This window comes from Monodon monoceros, unplaced genomic scaffold, assembly GCF_005190385.1.
Source record: "Monodon monoceros isolate NGI ecotype Baffin Bay Population unplaced genomic scaffold, NGI_Narwhal_1 Super_Scaffold_7, whole genome shotgun sequence".
NCBI classification, from domain to species: domain Eukaryota; kingdom Metazoa; phylum Chordata; class Mammalia; order Artiodactyla; family Monodontidae; genus Monodon; species Monodon monoceros.
The window spans coordinates 54,088,828-54,111,365 of NW_021703784.1; the positions used below are offsets into that span (position 1 = coordinate 54,088,828).

The 22,538-nt window shown below is 56.5% G+C and overlaps 1 protein-coding gene across 6 annotated transcripts; it reads left to right on the forward strand.

Moving 5' to 3' along the window:
- The first annotated feature begins 2,759 nt into the window (after window positions 1–2,759).
- On the forward strand, window positions 2,760–22,296 carry LRRC32 (leucine rich repeat containing 32). 6 transcript variants are annotated; one of them, XM_029208257.1, is made up of 4 exons: window positions 8,942–8,971; window positions 9,522–13,180; window positions 13,655–13,745; window positions 18,042–22,296. In XM_029208257.1, exons 3-4 carry the CDS (start codon window positions 13,659–13,661, stop codon window positions 19,944–19,946), a joined length of 1,992 nt encoding a protein of 663 aa, XP_029064090.1. In that variant the 5' UTR covers window positions 8,942–8,971; window positions 9,522–13,180; window positions 13,655–13,658; the 3' UTR covers window positions 19,947–22,296. The 6 variants fall into 6 exon arrangements, 5 of the variants coding, with proteins under 5 accessions (XP_029064091.1, XP_029064092.1, XP_029064088.1 ...); XM_029208258.1 differs by lacking the exons at window positions 8,942–8,971; window positions 9,522–13,180 and adding an exon at window positions 2,760–2,831; XM_029208259.1 differs by lacking the exons at window positions 8,942–8,971; window positions 9,522–13,180 and adding an exon at window positions 6,361–6,373.
- Window positions 22,297–22,538: the final 242 nt, after the last annotated feature.

A 22,538-nucleotide genomic window follows, 5' to 3' on the forward strand; every position in this document is an offset into this window, starting at 1 on the left:
TAACTCTGACCATCCAGGAGCCTTTTAAAGGGCTGGTTAAGGCACTGGGCAGGATGTCTTCACGGCTCCCCTTGTGGACAGCCCAAAGGAGGGCGGGTTTCTCACTTCTGCGGCCACCATCTCCCCTCTCTTGGCCTCTGGACTTCTGTAGCATGGACATGAAGAGCCTTTTCAGTCAGAGGGCTTAGCTTTTATTTCTTTTCTTTTTGTATCGAGCCCCACAAGATAGTTGGTACAGCCCTCCCCTCTGGCAACTCTAAACGGAGACAGAGACAGAGATAGAGCAGAGAGATGGGAAGGGAGAGGCAGAGGGAAGAGGAGAGAGGTGAGGAGAGGGAGTCTGACAGATGACTGCACAGTTGGGACAGATCCGGAAAGGAGAGAGGAGACGATGGAGGATGCGTGTGGCGCTTGATAGGGACTCTGGCCCCTGTGAGAGTGAAAGAGACAGGAAAATGGGAAATGTGACATGTGCTTGGACCCCCAAGGCCATCAAAGAGTTTTAAGCAGGGGAGTGACCTGGTCAAATCTGTGTTTTAGAGAGACTCCATCTGGCCGCCACGTGGAAGATGAATGGCTGGATGGATGAACAGGAAAGGGAGATCCCGGGGCAGGAAGCTCTCCTGAGAGGAAGGTGAAGAGAGAAATGAGCAAGGCCAAGGGGGAGGGAGACCCATTTAAAGATCAGGAGGATGAAGAGGAAGATGAGGGGCCAGAAAAGGATGCAGGAGGAGGTGATGGAGAGGTGGGAAGAGGACCAGGAGAGGGTGCCACAAGGAGCCACGGGAGCAGGCAGCTGTGAAGAAAGCCGTCAAGTGACCAAGCGAGCTGGAGACGGAAGAGTGTCTGTCCATAGCAGTTCCGGAAGTGGAGGCCGGGGGTGAGCTGGGTGGAATGATGGGGCTGGGAAATGGAGGTCACAAGAGCAGGCAACAGCCTTGACAGGCCTGGCCAGGAGGAGAAAAGAGGGTGGGTGGGCAGTGGCTGGCAGGGCATCTGGGAGGTCTGGAAGGGAGTTGTGAAATAGGGGCATGTCTATGCTGATGGGAGAACCTACAGGGAGAGGGGCTGCCCTGAAGCCTTCCCAAGAGGTGGCCACCGCCAGCAGAAAGCACAGCCTATCCCCTAGGAGGCCAGGTGGGCCCTGATGCAGGCAGAGGTGAGGTTGGCTTTTGGGTCTGGTTCAGGCCTCAAACCCAGGTCTCCTACTCCCTGGGTAGGGAAGGCAAGCAGGAAGAAATCACACAGCCCAGAAGAGGCCAGAGGGCAGGAATCTGTAAGGCTGAATACCCATCTCCAAGCTTCCAGACCTAGAGAGAGGGGCTGGCTTTGGGGACAGGGCAGGGCGTACACTCCCTGGGGGACAGGATCCAGCCCTCTGCATTCCGGACCCCCAGCCCAGCCTCCAAGTTCCTGGGGTTCTGAGCCCACAGCACCCATAGGGATGAATCACTGAATCCCCGGGACGCCACGACAGTCTAACTGAGCCCTTTCCCCTTCTTCCCTTTCACACCCCAGGGAATTAGCTCTAGTGGGAGCCACTCGACTTGTGTGTGGTCTGCTTCTGAGAAAATCAGCTTCACGAGCAATTCGAGATAGCCTTGCTCCCATGAGTGTGTCCGCACACACAGATGGTGTGTTTCTCTGTGCACTGTGTCCTGTGGGTGTGCACTGCTTTTGGGAGCCTGGGTATTTTAAGTCTTCACTGTATATTTGGGTTATGAAGTGTGTCTGTGGGCAGTGCGTCTGGAGTGTTTGTGACTGGCGTTTGCATGGGAGATATATACACTGTGTACACGTCATGTATGTTCAGTGTGCACGCTTGTGGTGCGTGCATGCATAGTGGATATGCAAGAGTTGAATTTGGGGGTGTGTGTCTGTGTGTGGTGGCTAGGTGACTTTTGAGGGTGTCTCTGAAATGATTGAGATGTGTGTGGACCATATGTGTGCCTGTTTGACATGTGAGGTGGATGCATGCCTCCTGTTTTCCTGAGTTGTGGCCCTGTGTGTCCTGTGTTGTCTTTGACGGTGTATATGAAGGCTGTGTGTATGTGTGTGTGCTGTGTGTGCTGGCGGGAGAGTGTGCTTTTGCAGGTGACTGTGTCTGTGGGGGGAGCGTGTGTGTGAGGAGGGATGTCATGGAGGGAGGTGTGAGAGCCCAACACAGCAGAAGGGGCAGAGTTCCAGCCCCAACTTCACCATCTCCCAGCTGTGTGACCTGAGCTAGTTAGTGCCCCCCTCAAGCCTCAGATTCCCCCCAAGGGTCAGTACTTTATGAATTCTAGGAAGGCCCTATGGTCATGAGGAGGAAGGCAATGTGAGTAGAACAAGAAGGGACCACTGTGAACTGTACTGAAGAGGACCGTCCCAGTGAGAGCTGGGTGTGGCCAGGCTTCCGCCCAACCTCTGGGGGCTCCACCTGTCCCCTTGCAGGATGGGAATGCTGCCCCCCTCACTGCTCCTGAAGGGCAGCCACAGCTACATTTTAGGCAGGTCCTCTCCCCACACCCCTTAAGCACCAACAAGGGAAGCTCCCTGAACCACTTCACTCCTGCCCTGAACTAAACGAGCATGAAGAAAATAGAGCTGCTGCCCCCCAAAAGAAAACAACGCCTGGCCAGGAATCACAAGCACTGACACAGACTGGGTGAGCGCCACGGACTGGGTAAGCACCACAAGCAGCCACTTGACACCAACGAGCTCACTCTTCTGACAGCCCCGGTTGTCCGTCCATCTTTGCTCCACTTTAGAGATGGAATGAGTTCAGAGAGGTGAGGCCACCAGCCCAAAGTCCCACAGCAGTGGGCAGCACAGTGAGGACGGGAACCCAGGTGAGTCCCTCTCTGAAATCTGGGCTGCTTCTCTTCCTCGGTTCTGTCCTCCTCAGGTCCCTCCTCACCCCACCCAAGAGGGGGGAAAATACAACTCTACACACAGGGGATGTCATGATAAATTTAAAAAATCCTAGATTACTTGCTCTTTCAGCTAATTAATGCTCCATCATGTGACAATACAGTAGAGTATTAAGTGGGGAGGCATTGGAGCCCCACTGTCTGGACTCATCCATACTGGCTGTGCAAACTTGAGTTAATTACCTAACCTCTCTGGGTTTCCTCATATGTCATCTGTAAGATGGAGGTAATAATTATAATAATATCTACCTCACTGAGTGTTGTAGGATTAAATGGATTACAACATGAAAGTTGCATTAGAAAGCTGCCTGGGCCAGCCCATCCCCTTCTCAACTTAAAAGTACAGAGGACTCACACTGGTCTCAGAATTTCACTCATGGTAAGAAAGATTCATAATCCCGTTAACCATAACCTTCATGTTTCATCCCTTCATTTCGGCAACTCAGTGGGGAGGGGCACGTGTTACCTCCATTTCACCACGTAAGGACCACGGAGCCTGGCCGCCCCACGCCCTCGCAGGTGCAGCGCTTTTCAAAGGGCGCCTGCGGACTGGCAGCATCAGTGCCACTGCGAGGTGGCTCAAGATGCAGGTCCTGGGCCCCGCCTCAGACCTACTGAACCAAACTCTCGGGGGTAGGGCCTGGCAGTATGTCTTCACAAGCCCTCAGGGATTCTGATACCCTCTAAAGTTTGAGAGGAACTGGGCCTCCGAAAAGATTGCTCTGTGAACTGGGAGTCCCTCACGTGAGGCAAGTGAAGGAAAGCAGGGTGGCGGCTGGGGAAATCCCCCACGTGTGACCTTGTGCCCTCGGGGCCTAGAATCTGCTGTCCTTCCGGGAGTGGAAGTAGAGGAGGCAAGAAGGAGTGTCTGAAACTTCAGCAGGTGACCATTATCTGTGGGAATCGGCTGGGTACAGGCGAGCCAGTTTCTGGACGTTCTGCCAGGCCTTGGGGCTTTGACCACCTGGAGGGAGACAGGAGCCTATAGCCTGCGGGAGCCCAGCACAGTGGGGATCCCAAAGTCTGGAAGGGTTGGGAATTTGGCAAGGGACCTCCAGGGAACCCCTAGAGGCAGGGGCCCCCCACCATGGGTTGTCCTATCTGGGTCACAGCCCTTCCCCCGAAGGGCCTGGGACCCACCTCTGCCCTGGGTCCTGAGCCCACAGCGCTATGGTCCCTCTGACTCAGCCCCCGCCGAGTCATTGTCTCCCATCACTGGGCGCTCCCTCTGCCCACAGGTCCCTTCAGTCTACCACTGAGTCACAGGCTTTCATGTGAGGAAGGCCATGTCAGTCATTTTGACCCAGTCCCCATTCCATTCAGCTTTCTACAATGTCATCCTCTCAACACCCCCCTGAAGTCGACAGAATGACTGTCCCCATTTGACAGATGAGAAATCAAGGCCGCCAAGGGAGAATGACTTGCCCAAGGGCACCCAGCTCCCCTGTGGGGGCGGGGGCGGGAAGCCACCCCACAGCAGCCTCGCCTCTAATTAACGCTGCCTTCGGGGGCACTCGTGTGTGTGCAGCTATCTCACCCCGGCTCGGTTCTGTTGCTGATGTGTTCATTTGGACGTGACATTTATGACATCACAGACCCTAACCAAGGCCCATCCTGATAACCCTGGATCATCGAGAAAAGGATTCATGGGGTTTAAGCTTCAGATGGTTAAAACAGATGAAAAAGTTGTGTGGCTCAAGGGGACAAACCCTCAGGTTCCCAGCAGCCTGAGGCCTGCAGAGGGCTGTGGTTTCACGGTCCATGGAGCAGCACAGTCAAGCTGTGGAGACGCTTCTGATCCTGCCCTGCCTCTTCACCCAGTCTCGAAGTTTCTCACCTAACATCCCCCCCTCTCCCTTGGGGCCTCCGGGAGCCTCCAGACTCCTCAGCCCCAGGTCTCACTAACCAGACTCAGAGCCAAGAGCCTCCCGTGTGGTGGCCAAGGGGTACACAGCACCCGCTCCCCCCGCATTGATGGCTTCGAGCGCCCAGGGAGGGGGTGTCTCGTGCCCCAGCTGAGAGCAGAAACCAGCCAAGCCAGTCGCTGGCCACATGCATGAGGGCCTTGGAGTCTAAGGGCTCGGTGGGAAGGGCTGCCGTGCCCCGCTCTATCAGCTGTGTGACTGTGGGCAAGTCACAGGATCCCTGAGCCTCGGTCCCTCTTCTGTAAAAGGGGGGGAACAATAGCCCCCTTTAGCCGGGTGGCTGTGAGAAGACAGTGCAAGTAAACTACCTGGCACCATGCCCGGTCCTGCAGCCCTCATTATACCCATTAAACACGTAAGCTAGTCCTCAGAAGAAAGGAAACACCACCTGTCTCTTTATCAGCGTTTGTTTCCCAAGCACCCTAGGTGGCTTTTTGGCTCACAAACTCCCTACAGCTGACACCAAGCATTTTCTCTCCTATCCTACTGTCCCTCTGGGAGGTGGCCCATAGCTGGTTTCGTCTAAACCTAGCTGCCCTAGGGAGCATGGGAGGGTGGGCAGGAGAAGAACTGGGGAACCCAGGGTTTTGCCACAGAAGGCAGGGCCCCCAAAGGGGCTGATGAGGAAACTCCCTGACTCCCTGGGGGCCCACAGAGGTGCTGGGCAGGGGCAGGGAGTGAGGAGAGCCACATCCCTGCACTGAGATCTGGTCTGGGAGTCTGCGAGTCTGGAGACCCAGGCTCAATTCCTGGCTCTCAAGCTGTGTGACTTGGGCCAGTTACTTAACCTCGCTGAGCCTCAGTTTCTTAGTCAGTAATTGAGACTAAAGACACCTGAGGCTGTCTGTGGCTATCTTTATCCTGATTTGCCACATGAGATAAAGGATTGGCCCACAGTGGGCGTTCAGTAAAAAGAGCAGCAGAAACTAAGTTGGGGGTCCAGGGTGCCATGGTCCTTCCCACCCCATTTCTACAGTTAGATGAGGCCAGCAAGGCTCAGAGAGGTTTAGCGACTTGTCCGAGGTCAGATGAGATGTGCACATCATTGCCTTCCTGGGCACTCACTCCTACTTGGGACCCTTGGTTATCAGCCTGGCCTAAGAAACCCCCCCGCAGGGAGCCTTGAGCCTGTCTTCGTGCCTGGGAGGGTTTTCTCATCTCAGAATGGTAGTCCTGAAGACACAGGAAAAGATGTGTCCCCTATCTTCACTGACAGATGCATGAGGGTACAGAAGCGTTTCCGCAAAAATACCAACACAGTGAAGATGAGCCTCCCATTGATGAGCTGTCCAGGAGAACGCCCCATTGCTGGAGGGGTGCGAGCAGGCGCTAAGCAACATTGGATGGAAAGTTTGGTGGCCTTTAAAAGAAAGCCACCCTCCACATGGCTACCAGGCAAATCCAACCCTGCTCAGTTCTCACCTCTCCTCCCTCTTCATATCCAGCTCCGGCTCCCGGACTTGGCCTTTGAGTTTTCTGGACTCCATCATCCTATGTTCCCATCTGCCTCCCATCTGGTCTGGGAGCTCCACAAGGGTAGGTCCTGTATGTTTTGATTCCGGGACCTGCCAGGGAAGGGAGGTCATGTTTCCTGGGCAAGAACCACAGGCCAGGCCCCCGACCAGGTATTTACACACGTTGCTGCAATTTGGGCTTCACAACAAGCCAGAACATCAGGTGTTATTATTAGTCTCACTTTGCAGATCAGCAAACTGAGGTCAGAAAGATCAAGCAAACTGCCAAAAGTCCCACAGCAACACAAACGCTGAAGAAGTGAAAAGGTGAAGGAAGGGGCGTTGAGCACGTGGGGTTCCCGATTTCAGCCCCCAGTCCCAAGAGGCATCTGCAGCGGGTAGGCACGCTTGGTTGCCCATCTGTCTCCAACTCTTGGGGAGCCCCATCCAGGCACTGAGTGAAGTGGACCCCTGTGAACTGACTAACCACAACCGCAGCGTTTGGGGGTGTGTGGGAGGCAGGTCGCTCTCCCCCGAGCCCGCCATAGCCCCAGCCCCGCCCTACCCCAGCCCCAGCCAGAGCTCTGCGCCAGCCCAGCGGTTTCTGCCCACAGCACCTCAGAGAAGGGTGAGGTGGCGCTGGATGTGGGGGGAGCAGGTCAGGTGGGAGAGCCCAGGAATTGTCTGAGTCCAACTCAGCCATGTTCTGCCCATGCTGCAGGGCTGCTGCGAAGCACTTCCTGGACATTTGGCCCCTTGGACAAGGATCTGGAAAAGGAAGCCCACAGGGTGTGGCAGAGGCATCATTAATCGCCACAATAAAGACAGCCAGAAGTTGCCTAACACCCACTGGGTACAGGCCCCAGGCTAAGTCCGTTATTCTTAGTTTGGGCACCAACCCGAGAAGAAGCTACTATCTTTCCCATTTTACAGATGGGGAAACTGAGGTTCCATTTGACCAGATGAGGACTAAAGCGGGCGAGGTGGGGAGAGGGCATTGCGATGACCAGCTGGGCCCTCCCTCAGCATAGATCTGAGGTTCCCAGTGGCTGGGAGGGAGAGGAAGGTGTGGACACCCTTCCCAGGTCCTGTGACCTTTCCTACCTATGCCCTCATAGCAGCTCAGGTCCCTCCTTAGGAAAGCTTTCCCTGATCTCCTCCTCTGAGTTTAGGTTAGGCCCTGCCCCACCCCCACCCTGCCCTCCTAGCTGTCACAAATTGTCTTCTCTGAGCTGTCCCCATCTCCCTAGGCCTGTCCCCACAGTAAGCCAGATGGGAGAAAGGAAATGCAGCTGCCATCTATATAGAATTCAGGGAACCCAGCTTCTAAGTCTAGCTTCATCTTGATTTACCACTAAGCTTTGGGTGGTCACTTTCCCACCGGTAAAATGGGACATGCTGTACCACTGTCAGGGCCGGTGACCATCACGGAAGAGAAACATTTTGGAGGAGGAATTCTCTTCTACCCTTGGAACCAGGGCCTGAAGGACAGCTGTGACCCTCCTCTCCTAGGCTCCCCTTCCTCAGGTCCACACCCAGCAGGGCAGGGCAGGGTAGCTGTGATCTGGCAGGGCCAAGGCATCTAGAAGAGGACGTGGTTTTGGGGAAGATGCGCCTCAACCTTCCACGTAAAAGACAATAATACCACCGTGCTACTTTTTGCACAGCACTCAAAGACAACCTGACTAACATAGTGCTGGAAAAGTGTACCCAGTTTGGGCAGGGCTTAGCTTTGTGGACAGACTTGGGGGAAATCCCTGTCTCTTATATTCTGTGTGACTTTGGATAGGCTATTTAACCTCTCTGAGACTCGGTTTCCCTAAATATAAATGGGGACCTTACTAGTCCCAGACAAGTGATTTTTATTTATACTCGATGACCCCATCCATAGCTTGTTTCTCCACCTGAATTCTGGGGGGTTTGATGGGACCTTTTCACAGGGCTGCTTAAGGGCCCAGGAGATGATGAAGGAGGAAGAGTCTGGACACTAGAGCACAGTCTAGAGAGGAGAAGTGACCTGCCTGGACTCACCAGATGGGACGGCTTCGGTGTGGGGAACCCCCTCTGTGGCCACCCCAGGGCCAGCGAAGGGTCATTTCCTTCCGCGTTCAGCCCCGCCGTGTCACCTCTCCTGTTTCCCCGGCTAAGTGCGGCGGCGACAGCGGGGGAAATCGGGGCCAGGCCGGATTTCCTCTGCGGACCCGCGGCTGCTAGAGCCACCCGCCGCCCTGGACCCCGCGGGGCCACGAACTGCACGTGCGGCGGCCCGGGGCGGCCTGGCTGGCACAGCGCTTCCTTAGCGACCCCTCTCCATCCCCGCCCTTTCATCCCGCCCACTTCGACCCGCCCCTTCCCAGTCCGGGTTTCAGCGTCAAGAAAAAGCTTCACCCCCTCGCGGGTTCCGGATAAACCGAGTCACACGGGGGCGTGCCGGCCCGGCGCTAGGACCCCGCGGCTGGGCCGAGGGGGGGGGCGTGGTGGGGCGGGTCGGCGGGAGAGGTATTTAAATTGGAGGCCGAGCTGCCCTCTCGCGGGTCCGGTTCCCGTGGGGCGGTGGAGCGGCCGTGCGCCTCCTCGGGCCGTGACCCCGGGGTCTGGCGCGGGGTGGGACGGGGAGGGCAGGTTTGCGCAAAATGTGCCGGGGCTGCCCGGGAGAGGAGCGGCGGCCGCGCTGAGCCAGGTAGGAGCCGCCCAGCGGGCGAGGCTGGCCGGCCCCCTCGGGGAACCGGCGGTCCCGCGCCCCTCTCGAGCACCCGGCGCGGAGCTGGGCTGGGACTAGTCCATCGAGACGCGGAACTTCAACAGTCCCCTCCCGCCACCGCCCCCTGCTTTGCGCGTGGAGCCAGGGTTGACTCCAGAAGTCTCCAAGGCTCCTAGCTCAGCGGATCTTTCCCGCGAAGGGCGAGGCAGGCGTTCCCATTTGACAGATGGGAAAACAAGCGCTAAAAGGCCAGCACTTGAGCAGGGAACACACAGCTAGTCAAGGGCAATTCGGGATTTGAATCTGGTCTGCTACTGCCCTCTGACCCTGGCCGGGCGTGAGTCTTCCCATCCCACCGCACCAGATAGCCTGCCCATCTCTAGGGGCGGGGATGGGGGGGTGGCACCCACCTCCCTCCAAGGAGCTCCGCAGCCAGCCTTCTTCATGGGTGGTAAGACGTGAGGGACCCCCACCCCCACCCTCAGCTGCCTGAAATTCCGCCATCACAGCCACATTCCTTTGGGTTAAGGTCTAATTCCCCCGTGGGATGCACATGTCTCCAGAATGGGGCTTGCCCTTAGTGATTCACTGCTGGCTGGGAACGTCCACAGCAGCTCTCCCAGGACCCCGCTCTGCCAGTGATCCAGGCTGAGAGGAGGGAGAGGAGCACCCTAGAGCCCAGCACTGTGAGCCTGTCTGCTGGGGTTGGGGGTTGGTTGGAGGGGGTTAGAGAGGGAGATCTTGGCCTGGTGTTGTGGAAACATTTGCTTTGGAGGCAGACAGGCTGGATTCTGATCCTGATTCTGCCATTTACTGCCTGTGTGACTTTGAGTAAGTCACCTCTCTGAGCCTTATCTTCCTCATGGACAAACTCTATAGGGGGCCGGCAGCTCAGCACGTGCTGGAGAAAACACAGCATTTGGGTCATACAGACCTGGGGCTAAATCCCAAAACACTTATGAGCTGGGTAACTATGGGGTAAGTCACTTCACCTTTCTGAGCCTCAGTGTCCTCATCTGTGCAATGGAAATTATAGTAACTTCTTCACTGGCTTGTTGTGAGAATTAAATGAAATGATATAGGTCAAGTGCTTAGAAGAGTATCTAACATCCTTAAACACTAGGGGTGGGCTTATTATGGTAGTAGGTGTTGCCCTCTGCCCCATTTCTCTCTCTCTCTCTCTCTCTCTCCCCACATTGTGTGCATGCACACACGCACACACACGGATATTCTTTGGCACTTCTCCCCCCCAGTCAGTGTCCTAAGATGTCTCCTGCGTCCTCTTGCCTAGGCCACTTGTCTGCTGGCCTGGGGCCTCCCTCTTCAGCACTCCTTACCTCGCCTGGGCTGCTCAGCCCTGTGGGTTTGTCCCAGCTGGGAAAGACAATATGTGTCTAGGGTGCCTTCACAGCCATTCTCAGCTTGGTCATCACAACCATTGGGGTCAAACAGTGGCAAAACAGGAACCAGGCTGCTTGCCCTACAGATGGGACACTGAGACCCTGAAAGCTTAAGGGACTTGCCCCAGGGAGCAGGGCTGGTGGGCAGTAGAGTCTGGATGGGAGCCTGGGTCTCAATTATCCCAATCGTCCCTCTTGAGAGCGAGTAACCCTCAAATTCTCCACACTGTGTCTAGGGCACTGCTCAAGGGTGTCCACTGCCGAGGGGCCCCTTTCTGTTAGATGGCAGGGTGGAGTTCCACGTGCTGCAGGGAGGGGCCCTCCTAGAGGCTCAGATGCTCACCTCAGGGATAGAGTGGAATTTGGCAGGCAGGGGAGGGGGAAACGAGTGCCCCTTTGGGCAGCAGTGCCCTCAGGTTCAGAACTAATCCAGGTCCTTCCTTATCCTCACCTCACACTCACCACTCAGCCCTTTGCCGTGGACTGCTACTCCTCACTTTGCTGTTTGTTCAGTAGACTTTTAGTGAGCACCGCTTAATAGATCCCTGTTCTCATAGAATAAGAAATAAACGATCGGGAAATGATCAATGAGAGGAAAACAATAAAACACGTGCAGATCTGGGCAAGAGCATTCCAGGTGGAGGGAGCAGCAAGGGCAAAGGCCCTGAGGCAAGAATGCACTTGCTGTGTTTGAGGGATGGTGAGAAAGCTAGAATTTGGTGAGGGAAGAGCACATGGTAGATGGAGTCAGAGAGGAGATTGTATAAGCTTTGATTTTATGGGAGGTTTTCAAGCAGTGAGATTCATGATCTGATGCATGATTTAAAGACATCACTCATGCTGCCATGCTTAGGACGGACTAAAAGAGGTCAGGTTGTTGCTGGGGTCGAGGCCCAGGGTCGTGGTGGTGCCTCAGTCTGTGGCAGTGATGGAGGAGGGAGGTAGGCAGATCCAGAGTCTGTGTTTTAGGGAAAGCAGACAGAACCCGCTGATGGGGGGAAGGAGTGTGGCAGGGAGGTGAAGGGAGAGTCCAGGAGAAAAACTGCTCTCACCAGCGTCACCATGTCACCGAGGCGCCTCATGTCAATTCTCAGCGCCTTCCCCAGCCTGCACAGTGTAAGATGGTTCCCAGAGGAGAGTGCGGCCCCTCTGCCCTGGGGGCACTTCCCATGGTGGTGGTGGTGCAGGGCGGGGGGGTGGTAAAGGGGAGGGAACCACGGAGTGATGAAGTGCTCGGTGCCAATATATAGGCCAGACTTGGGAAACCAGAGAAGGCTTCTTGGAGGAGGTGACATCTAGGCTGAGAACCAAAGGATGAGGAGGTATTCAGCACAAGATAGGGGAGGAAGTGAGGGTTTGGGGCAGTGAAAAGATGCTCAGAGAACTGAAGGAAATATGAGGCTTCCAGAACACAGAGTGGGAGGAGGGACAGTGAGAAATGAAGCTGGAGAGAAGAGCTGGCTGGGCAGGGAGCACTCCCCAAGGGCCTCGAAGCCCCGCTGAGGGGTTTCCACTCAGTTCTGAGTACACTAGCATTCAAAAGGGTGGTGATGTTCTGCTTTTTAAACAGCAGAACAAAATTTCCTGTGAAAACCCAACCTGTAATGCAGGTGAGAGGAGGACATCTGTGGGGCAGGGGGTCCATGGCCCCGGGGGAACCCAGGGAACAGGGCTTAAAAGACACGGCTCGGCTCGGGCCTTTGCCTGTTTGAACCAGAAAGGACCTCAGAGCACCCACCTTCATTTAAAATTCATAGCAAGGATGTTTATGGGTTCTAACAGTAAAGACTCAGCCATAAAGGTTCTATAAATGCCTCTTCCAAAACATCCCTCAGAGTCACAATTCAGCACTTATTTATTGATCACCTGCAGGAGACCTTATAGTGTAGAGGTTAAGGGCACAGACCCAGGAGCCCGACTTCCTGGGCCTGCCACTTGTTAGCTGTGTGACCTTGGGCATGTTGCTTAATTTCTCTGAGCCTCAGTTTTCCTGTATGCACAGTAGGAATGGTGATCATGGAACCAAGTCGTTGAATTATTGGAAAGATTAAATGAGTTCATACATGTAAAGTGTCAAGAAGAGTGCCTGGTACATAATGAGGGCTCTGTAAGTGGCATAGAATATGTCTCATTTGATCTTTAACAAAACTTCAAGGTTGGCATTAGCCTCAGAAGAGGAAACTGAGGCTCAGAGAGGTGAAGTGACTTGTACAAAGTCACACAGCTGGTAAGTGGAGGAGACAGAGGGAGCAGTCTGGTGTGGGTGACTGGGTCCACTGCTCTTGGAGGGCATTATGTGTCTCTCCTTGTTAATGTTTTGTATGTATTATGGTCTCTTCTGTGCCTTTATTTGTGTCCCCAGTTCCCAGGACAGAACCAGACAAGAGGAGGCATTCAGTAAAGGTGTGAGTGAATGAATGAATGAATGAATGAAATTGATGGATTGAGCTGTGTATTCCTAGTACTTGGCCCAGGTTCTCAGTGAATGAGCCCCTAGCAGCACTGGGATGTGACCCTCCTGAGGGCTTTGTGGTCCCCCTCAACCTCAGCCCCGCTGCTCATAGAGAGAAGGGCTGGCCCAGCATGCCTGGGTGTCCCACTGTGTGGGCGGTGGCTTCAGTGAAAGTTAAGGGCCTGGCAGCCTGTTCCTGGGGAAGTCCACAGCCCGCAGTGCTGGGGGCAGGGCAGGCCTCCTGGCGGGGCTTCCTGTCAAGGCTCCAGGCCCAACCTTCAAACAATGGCTGGGACTCGACAACCAGAAAATCAAAAGAGAAAGGGCAAAATAAAGGTCTGCGGGTGGGGGGATTGAGGAATACCGTTTGGGGCTTGAAGAGCTAGGATGGGGGGACCTGCTTGTGGCCTGGGTGGAACTGGAGTCAGAGGCCGAGCTCCCCACCTCACCCCACCCCAGCCCTGAGCTTGGCCAGGGCAGCCCTTGGCCTGGGTCCCTCTCCCTCCTGCTCACCTCCTCCAGGCTGTCTTCCAGGTAGGGTCTTTGGAAACCCAAATCTGACCATGTCACCCACTGCTTAAAAACTCTTGTCCAGGGTAATGGCCTAGCTCCTTGGCCTGGCACTGAAGGCCCTTTGTGATGGGCTGCAGCCCTTTTTCCCATCTCCTTCACAAGGTGCCCTATTCACAGCACCTTTGGTCCAGCTACAGCTGCGGTCTGGGGTTCCCTGAGGGCAGGTACAGACAGGAAGCAGCGGTGGGAAGGAGCCTGTGGTCTTACAGCCTTCCCCTTTCCTCCTGCCCTGTGCAGAGCCATGAGCCACCGGATCCTGCTGCTTCTGGCCGTGCTGACCCTGGGCCTGGCTACCTCCCAACACCGAGACAAGGTGCCCTGTAAGAAGGTAAGAAGCTCTGCCTAGGCAGGGAGAACTCCCTGTCTCCCCCTACCCCCTGCCCGGGGGTGTTCTACTGCCCCAGCCCCAGAAGCCAGAGGCTAGAGGGGTCAGAAAAGGAAGGGGAATGCATTTAATGCCTTTAAACCTTGCATTTAATGAGCACCTACTAGAATGCTTAAATGCCTTGTCTACTGTTAATCCTGCTGGGTAAGTACCATTATTCCAATTTTATAGAGTTGGAAACTGAGGCTTGGAGAAGTTAGGTAACTTGTCCAAGGTCATTCAACTAGGGCCAATATTGGACTCTATCCCTTCAAGCTGCCCCCAAAGGGCAGTGGGTCTAGCTGGCTGACGAGGCATAGGTATATGTGTGGGGAATTTGGAGTGGGCATCTGGGAAAGGCTCTTCTGTACTAGGCCCCTTCGGGGGACGAATCCCCTTTCCTAACTGGGCTCCTTAACTCGAGCCCATCTGCCACATCTCTGCTGTGATGCCTCTCACTTATTAGTGCCGGGGTCAAATGCTGCCTTCTCCAGGAAGCTTCCCCTGACCCCTTCCAGGCCGACCTGGTTCTGTTTGACCCCTTTTGGGGCCCCCACAGCCCTAAGCTTCCTTCCGTCTCAATATTGAGCGCATAGGGTAGTTGCTGAATGGTCCACACCTGTCTCAGCTACCAGACCAAGAGCTTCTCAAGGGCAGCGACCAGGTTTGATTCACTTTGTTCCATTTTTCTGCCAGGAGTCAGGGAGACTAGCCCTGAGGTTACTGTGACCCTGTGGGGTACAGAGAAAAGGAACCCTCTATGTCCACTCGTAAGGCTGGGCAATCATTGAAGTCAAGACCAGAGCTTGTGCTGGGGAAGGGACTGGCCCTCCAGTGGCCCCACCTGGCACAAGATGGGCAGCTGCTCTTGGAGGCTGGATGAGATGGCAGCCAGGGCCCTGCACCCCTTCCCTGGGGTTTGCAGTGTCCTGCTGTTGCCACCTCACTTCTTACTCCTTGGAGCCCTTCTGGGATTCCCAGCACCCAGAATAACAGGCAGAGAAGGCCTCAGACGTCACCAGATGCAGCCCCACATCCACCTGGGGCAATAGACTCAGAGAGATAAAGGGTCTGGGCCACCCAACAGGCAGAGGGGAACTGGGTGGGCTTTGGATTTGGGGCAAATGAGGTAACAGGCAGGAAAGCAATTTCTGAACTCCCATGCAAGCGGTTTTGATGCTTTTCAAAAGAGTAAAAATGAATTGCCACGTGCTGAGGGCTAACAAGGGGCCTGCTCCACGCTAAGGGCTTTCTCTCATTTTATGAGAGAAAACTCTTCTTTTCAGCCAAGGAAGCCAAGGCTGGGAGAAGAGATGTGACCCACAAGGTCATACTGATAGGAGGTAACAGAGCCAAGATTCGAACCCATCTCTCCCGAGCTCATGCTGTCCGCTGCCGGGTAACTCTCCCTACCCTGCTTCCCTTCTATGTGCAGGTGGTAAAATGGTGATGAGTGACACCCTCTTCCCTCTAAAAAAAAAAAAAAAAAAGCTGGACAGTGGAGTCCTGGCATACCAGAGAGTAGACAGGGGGTCATCGGGGAAGCTCTGAACTTGATTAAGGGCTGATGCCCCCGAGACCCCTCCCCAAATAAGTCACTCAGCTTGGAGCTCAGGGAGTGGTGGGTACCCGACAAATGGGGTTCTGAGAGCTGCCCACGCCTTCAAGCTCCTTCCTAGACTGGACTGGAGAGCTGGGCAGCCCTGCCTTGTGCCTTGTAGCAGTCCCTCTGGGCCTCTGTGACAGGGGTCCTGGGCACTGGGCAGAAAGCAGGATTAGGTGCTGGACTTGGCCAGCTTGTGTCCCGGCTCAGCTCTCAGGAGCTGGTACCCCAGGGAGCCTTTGAGTATTACCTCTGGGGTGAAACGGGGTGTGGGCTTGCAGGTGGGTTAAGCCCCATCCCCCAACACACACTGTGTTTGTGTTCATTTGCTGTTTCTTCTTTAATCAGGATGGTTTGCGGAGCTGAGGATACGGATAGGGAGGCTGTGCCCAGTGGCCCCAGCTGGCAGAGACGGTTGTGAGGGAGGAAGGGGCACGGAGCCAAGCAGGTCTGGCAGGGTGGCCGGGGTGGGATTCCAGTTTGCACGGGTGCCCAACTGCAGGGGTGTCCTCGGGCCTCTGAGTAGGGCAGTACCGTGGAGCTGGAAGCCGCATGGAGCTGGAAGAGTCGCACTGCCTGATGGAGGGCAGTCCGTTCCTCTCCCCCCACCCGCCCCCCGCTTCACCTTGAAGCTCTTGGGAGGAAGCTGAGAGCTGGGCCAGGCGGGGAACACCCAGGCTGGTGTTCCTGCCCTGTCGGCTCAGCCACTGACTCGCTGTGACCTCGTGCAGGTCACTGCCATCTTTAGGCTCAGTCTCCCCATCTGGGAAGTGGGTGGGCTGGACCCTTTTTGCTCTGACGGTCTTTGGCTCTAGTCTGAATATATTCATCATCTCTTTTCTTTTCCTTTCAGAAAGGTGACTCAGTTAATCCCTCAGACTTTACTAAGCTGATGATGCCTGTGACTCTTTCATTCACTGAAAAATATACTGAGCACTTTCTATGGCCCAGGTCCACAGTAGTCACTCAGTCAAACCCTGTTTGCCCTGAACTTACTGTCTAGCAGGTCTGCACACAAACAGTCACATTTCAGGGGGCCAAAGCTATGAGAGAGGAAGCACAGGGGCTGTGAGAGCCCAGAGGAGGCCCCGACCTGCCCGGCAGTCAGGGAAGGCTTCCAGGTGGAGGAGACCTTGGAGCTCAGCACACAGAGTTCACCATGCTGATCTGGTTGGGAAGAACATAACCAGCACAGGGAACAGCAAGGAGGAGGCCCAGAGGTGGGTGTGGGAGGGCACAGTGGGCAGTGGGCAGGTGTGGGCTGGGCTGGAGTGGGTTGGGAGGAAAGGGGACAGGTCAGCAGGGGCCACAGACAGCCCTGAACTCTGCTGAGGGTGCTGGACTTTGCCCGGAAGGGGTTTAAGCCGAGGGCAGCACGGTCAGAGTGGAGTTTTTGAACAGTTGCCATGCATTTGGCTGGCGGAAAGGGGTCAGTGGAGACAGAGAGGCCAGGGCGGAGTGGGCCTGAGCTTGGTGGTTATGGAAGCCAGAGCCTTCGCTGGGAAAGGCTGAGGTTCCTGGTGTGTGGGAAAAGACAGAGGGAGATTGCATCTCCATGGAAAGAATTCTGACCCCTGAAGGCACATGTGATGGAGGGACAAAAGTGGGGTCTTTCGTTGTTAAGAGACTGGGGTTCAAAAGCCAGCTCTGTTCCTCACCAGCTGGATGATTCTGGGGCCTCCCTTCCCCTCTCTAACCTTGGGTTTCTTAAAGAGGGGTGATCAGATTTGATGGGCAGGCTATTGTGAAGATCCAGTGAGACCAGGGGTCTGAAAATGCGAAATAAAACATAAAATGCTGAATGGGTGCTGGGGAAGGATGAGTTACATTCTGGATAAGAAACCAGAGTGGTAATGTGACACAGCAAAATCAGTCTTGTCATCAAAGAATGTGGGTTGAGACTCTGGTCATCTTTTCCTGCCCCCTACCCCATCTCCAGGGGCCCATCTGGACTGGACCATGCAAAGTGAAGCCACTGGTGGGGGTGGGGGCAGCAGCAGAACGAGGTCATCTGGTGAGTGTCAGCAAGGAAGGCAGGCTCTGGGACCCGAGCTCTGCCCCATGGAGTGAGGGCTTGAGTGAGATCTGAGGGTGAGAGACCAAAATTAACACCGATGACAGGAGTGCAAATAGCATTTTCCCCTTTTGGAAACATTTCTCCCAAAGTGGTTTCTAGTAGAACATCAGCTGGGTAAATTTAACTCTCTGGGTCCATGGAAGGAAACTGGGATGTGGAACCAGGAGGCCTGGGTCCCAGCTGGCCCCGCTCCTCACTGGCTCTGGGGCACTCTAGGTGATACATGGCTTAGTGTCCTCTAAAATGGGGTAATAATCAGTATAGAGTATTTTGTTAGTGCATTTGTCCTTCTATCTGTCTATCATCTCTCTGTCTGTCTACCAATCAAAGCTTCCTTGAGTCCCTCCCTGATGCCAGCACCACCGTACTGGGTACTGGAGACAGGGAGCAGAGTAGGGGTCATGCAGACATGGGGTGATTAGGCTGGGGGGGAGGACGGCGAGCACGCTGGGAGGACAGAGGAGAGGCCTGGCCAGGCCTGGTGGCGGCTCCAGTCATACTTCCTAGAGGCACGTGTCTGGTTGCCCCTCCTACAGCACCCACTAATGCCCGCTGCTCTCCCTGCCCTCCGCCTCCCCAGGTGGACAAGGAAGTCTTGTGCCGGGGCCTTGGCCTACTCCAGGTCCCCTCGGTGCTCCCACGGGACATTGAGGTCCTCGACCTGTCTGGGAACCAGCTGCGGAGCATCCTGGCCTCGCCCCTGGGCTTCTACACAGCGCTTCTTCACCTGGACCTGAGCGCCAACGAGATTAGCTTCCTCCAGCCAGGGGTCTTCCAGGCCCTGCCCCACCTGGAGCACCTCAACCTGGCCCACAACCGCCTGGCGGTGGGCACGGCGCTGAGCACTGGGGGTCTGGGTCCCCTGCCACACCTGACGTCCCTGGACCTGTCTGGCAACAGCCTGTACAGTGGCCTGGCGGAGCGGCTGCTGGCGGAGGCGCCCGCCCTGCGCAGCCTCTCGCTGGCGGAGAACAGCCTGACGCGCCTGGGCCGCCACACCTTCTGGGGCACGCCCGCGCTCGAGCGGCTGGACCTTCACAGCAACGTGCTGATGGACATCGAGGACGGAGCCTTCGAGGCCCTGCCCCACCTGGCACACCTCAACCTCTCCAGGAACTCCCTCACCTGCATCTCCGACTTCAGCCTCCAGCAGCTGCGGGTCCTAGACCTGAGCTGCAACAGTATTGAGGCCTTTCAGACAGCCCCGGAGCCCCGGGCCCAGTATCAGCTCGCCTGGCTCGACCTGCGGGAGAACAAACTGCTCCACTTCCCCGACCTGGCCGCACTTCCGAGACTCATTTACCTGAACGTGTCTAACAACCTCATCCGCCTCCCTGCGGGGCCGCCCCAGGGCGGCGAGGGCCTTCACGCGCCTTCCGAGGGCTGGTCCGCCTTGCCCTTCTCTAACCCCGGCCGCAACGCCAGCACCCAGCCGCTGTCTCAGCTCTTGAATCTGGATCTGAGCTACAATGAGATTGAGCTCGTCCCCGAGGGCTTTCTTGAGCACCTGACTTCCCTGCGCTTCCTGAACCTCAGCCGGAACTGCTTGCGGGCCTTTGAGGCCCGGCGCGTGGGCTCCCTGCCTTGCCTCGCACTCCTGGACATGAGCCACAATGCGCTGGAGACGCTGGAGCTGGGTGCCAGGGCCCTGGGGTCTCTGCAGACGCTGCTCCTACAGGACAACGCCCTGCGGGACCTGCCCCCGTACACCTTCGCTGGCCTGGCCAGCCTGCAGAGGCTCAACCTGCAGGGGAACCGGGTCAGCCCCTGCGGGGGCCCAGGTGAGCCTGGACCCGCAGGCTGTGTGGCCTTCTCTGGCGTCTCCTCCCTCCGCGTCCTGAACCTGGCGGACAATGAGATGGAGACGCTCCGGGCAGGTGCCTTCCTCCACACTCCGCTGACTGAGCTGGACCTCTCCGCCAACCCTGGGCTGGATGTGGCCACAGGGGCCTTGGCGGGCCTGGAGGGCTCCCTGGAGGTGCTGGCCTTGCAGGGCAACGGGCTGGCCGTCCTGCAGGTGGACCTGCCCTGCTTCAGCTGCCTCAAGCGGCTCAATCTGGCAGAGAACCGCCTGAGCCGCCTGCCTACCTGGACGCAGGCTGTGTCCTTGGAGGTGCTGGACCTAAGGAACAACAGCTTCAGCCTCCTGCCGGGCAGTGCCATGGGCGGCCTGGAGACCAGCCTGCGGCGCCTCTACCTGCAGGGGAACCCCCTCAGCTGCTGCGGCAACGGCTGGCTGGCGGCCCAGCTGCACCAGGGCCGTGTGGACGTGGACGCCACCCAGGACCTGATCTGCCGCTTCGGCTCCCAGGAGGAGGTGTCCCTGAGTCACGTGCGTCCTGAGGACTGTGAGAAGGGGGGGCTCAAGAACGCCAACCTCATCATCATCCTCGCCTCCGCCCTGGTGTGTGCCGCCCTTCTCGCCACGCTGGCCACCTGCTGCTGTGTCCGCCGACAGAAGTTCAACCAACAGTACAAAGCCTAGAGAGGCTGGGGGCTACAGACCAGCTCTGTCGGGGGACCCTGCCAGGTCAGCGGGGGAGCCAGGGGCACGAAGAAGGGTGGGGACTGACCCAAGATTACCCAGTGAGCCAGGATCCAAGAACCCTGGTCTCTCAGTCCCAGCCCAGGGCTCCTTGCCCTGTATCCTGCTGCATCAGTAGTGACTCACTTCACAGGGCACACGTGTGGTCCAGCTGCGGAAGCTGGAAGATGGGCAGCTTGCAGGAGTGACAGAGTGTAAGGATGACCCATCGGATCAACACATCTTCACCAGGCGCCTGTTTTGTGCCACACCCTGCCCTGGGCACTGGGGACGCCAGGGAATGAGACACATCCCTGCCCTCAGCATCGCCCAGTCTGGGTGGGGAGGTGGGTGCAGTGACCACACAGAGTGTGGAAGCCAGGGCTCCAAAGCTCTGCAGCCCCAGCTGGCTGAGTGTGGATGGTCCTGCCCCTGCTGGGCCAGGGTAAGAGAGAGGCAATGCCGACCAAGAGGATTTGTCTGAGAGGTGTCCAAGCAGACTGTTCGTCACATCTTCTGATAATGACTTCCAGCTTCTCTGGAACATAAAATGCTTGTGACCGGAAGTGAGCTGGAGCCACTTGAGTAAGGCTTGGATCCAGTGCTATTAGGCGGGCTGCGGCAGCTCCAGCAGGGCCTGGTTAAGAGGTGGTCTCCCTGGGCTCCAGCCCAGCACTGGACCATTCCGTTTCCTGCTCCGGGCAGGCTCTTTCCCTACCTGGCACTCTCGTGTTGCACACACCGGCCAAGATACTGCCCTAGCCCCCCTACTCCCTGCCCAGGCCCCCTGATCCATCCCAGTCTCACCCTGGCTGGTGAGCCAGGAGTAAGAACCTTAGGTATCTGGTTCTGTTTTGCACCACACTTGGCAGTGGTGACAAACCCAAGCCTGCACCTGCCTCTTTATGACAACCCTCTGAGGTTGGTATTTTATCCCATTTTACAAGAGGCTCCAAAAGTCTCCCTCCAGGGACCTCCAGCTAAGAAATGCCAGAACTGAGCTCCAGACTCACATCCTCCTGAGTCCAGAGCCTGAGCTTGGCCACTGCAGGGGCTGCAGGCTGTTAGGCGGACAGGAACAAGGCCCGGGAGCGTCCTGTGCCGTGCACACCCACCCGCTCCTCTCCCTCCTCTCTCCCAGGCGGGCAGAGAGAAGATGGGCAGCCACAGGCCCTCTCCTCCTTCTGTGCCTCATTTTCCCTTCTTCCCTCATTTGCAGACTAGGCGGGCTCTCCTTTTTCTCTTCTTGCTCTTGCGTGCCCTCCTTCCCTCTCCCTCCTTTGAGCATAGCCTGGACTTTGAAACCATTGAGTCCAACCTCCCTGTTGCACAGATAGGGAGGCTAAGACTGAGGAAGAGAATGGGACTTGCTCAGAGCTGCACAGGTCAGTGGCAGAGCCTGTGAAACAAGGTGGATTCAGACCTTATTGAGGGGGTGTGGGGGGGTGCTTGGTGGTTGGACTTGAATGGTTTCCTTCTCTCTCAGCTGTCACATCACAAGGTGATGCTGGCTCCAAACTCTCTTACTAGTCCTCATCATGCAGGGACTTTTTTTTCCCCTAGAAAAATGGATAGAAAAATCCCATCCAGGGGCTTCCCTGGTGGCTCAGTGGTTGAGAGTCAGCCTGCCAATGCAGGGGACGGGGGTTCGTGCCCCGGTCCGGGAGGATCCCACATGCCGCGGAGCGGCTGGGCCCGTGAGCCATGGCCGCTGAGCCTGCGCGTCCGGAGCCTGTGCTCCGCAACGGGAGCGGCCACAACAGCGAGAGGCCCGCGTACCGAAAAAAAAAAAAAAAAAAAATCCCATCCAGATATAACCCCCTGTTTCTCATACCCATGAAATCGTGGGCCGTCTGGGAAGAAAGGAAGCCCTGGGATTAACCCTGGGACCCTGTGTCATTGTCTTCACCCTCTTACCTGTGCTTGGCCCGCACTCAGGCTCACGATGGTGCTCGGTAAAGTGTGAGACGATGAAAATGCCCCTCTCTCCACCCCATTTTACAGATGAGAAAACTGAGGCCCAGAGCGGGTCGAGGACTCAGGGAGTCAACGGCAGAGCCGGGGCTAGAGCCTGGTGGCGAGTGGGGCAGCCGGTGGGTCCAGTTCTGTTTGGGATCATGACCACAGGTGCTCACTGCAGACACCCTTCCTCAGGCCTGGAGGGCAAGGTGTGGGCCCCTCCGTGCCTGACCTTTGAGAACACTACACAATGCTGCTCTCACTCCCCAGGACCCAGGCGACAACCCAGGCCTCGGGGCCAGCCCTTCGTGTAACCCACGTGAATGTATTAAAAAATGATTTTGGAGAAACAGTGCAGCCTGCCGGCCTCCTCCTTGCTGCGGGTAATCATTGCGTCCACTTGAACCCTGCCCTCCTCTACTTCCCTTCCAGCCGTTGAAGCCTCATGGCAAACCCCTGGGGAGACAGGCTGAGGACCGCTGGGTGGGAGACTGAGGCTCTGGGTCATCATCATCCTGGACCCGGGTGCCTCAGCCTCCATCGTGTCCCTGCCACACCTCTGTCCCCTCACACTCAGCAAACCCCACTCCCCAC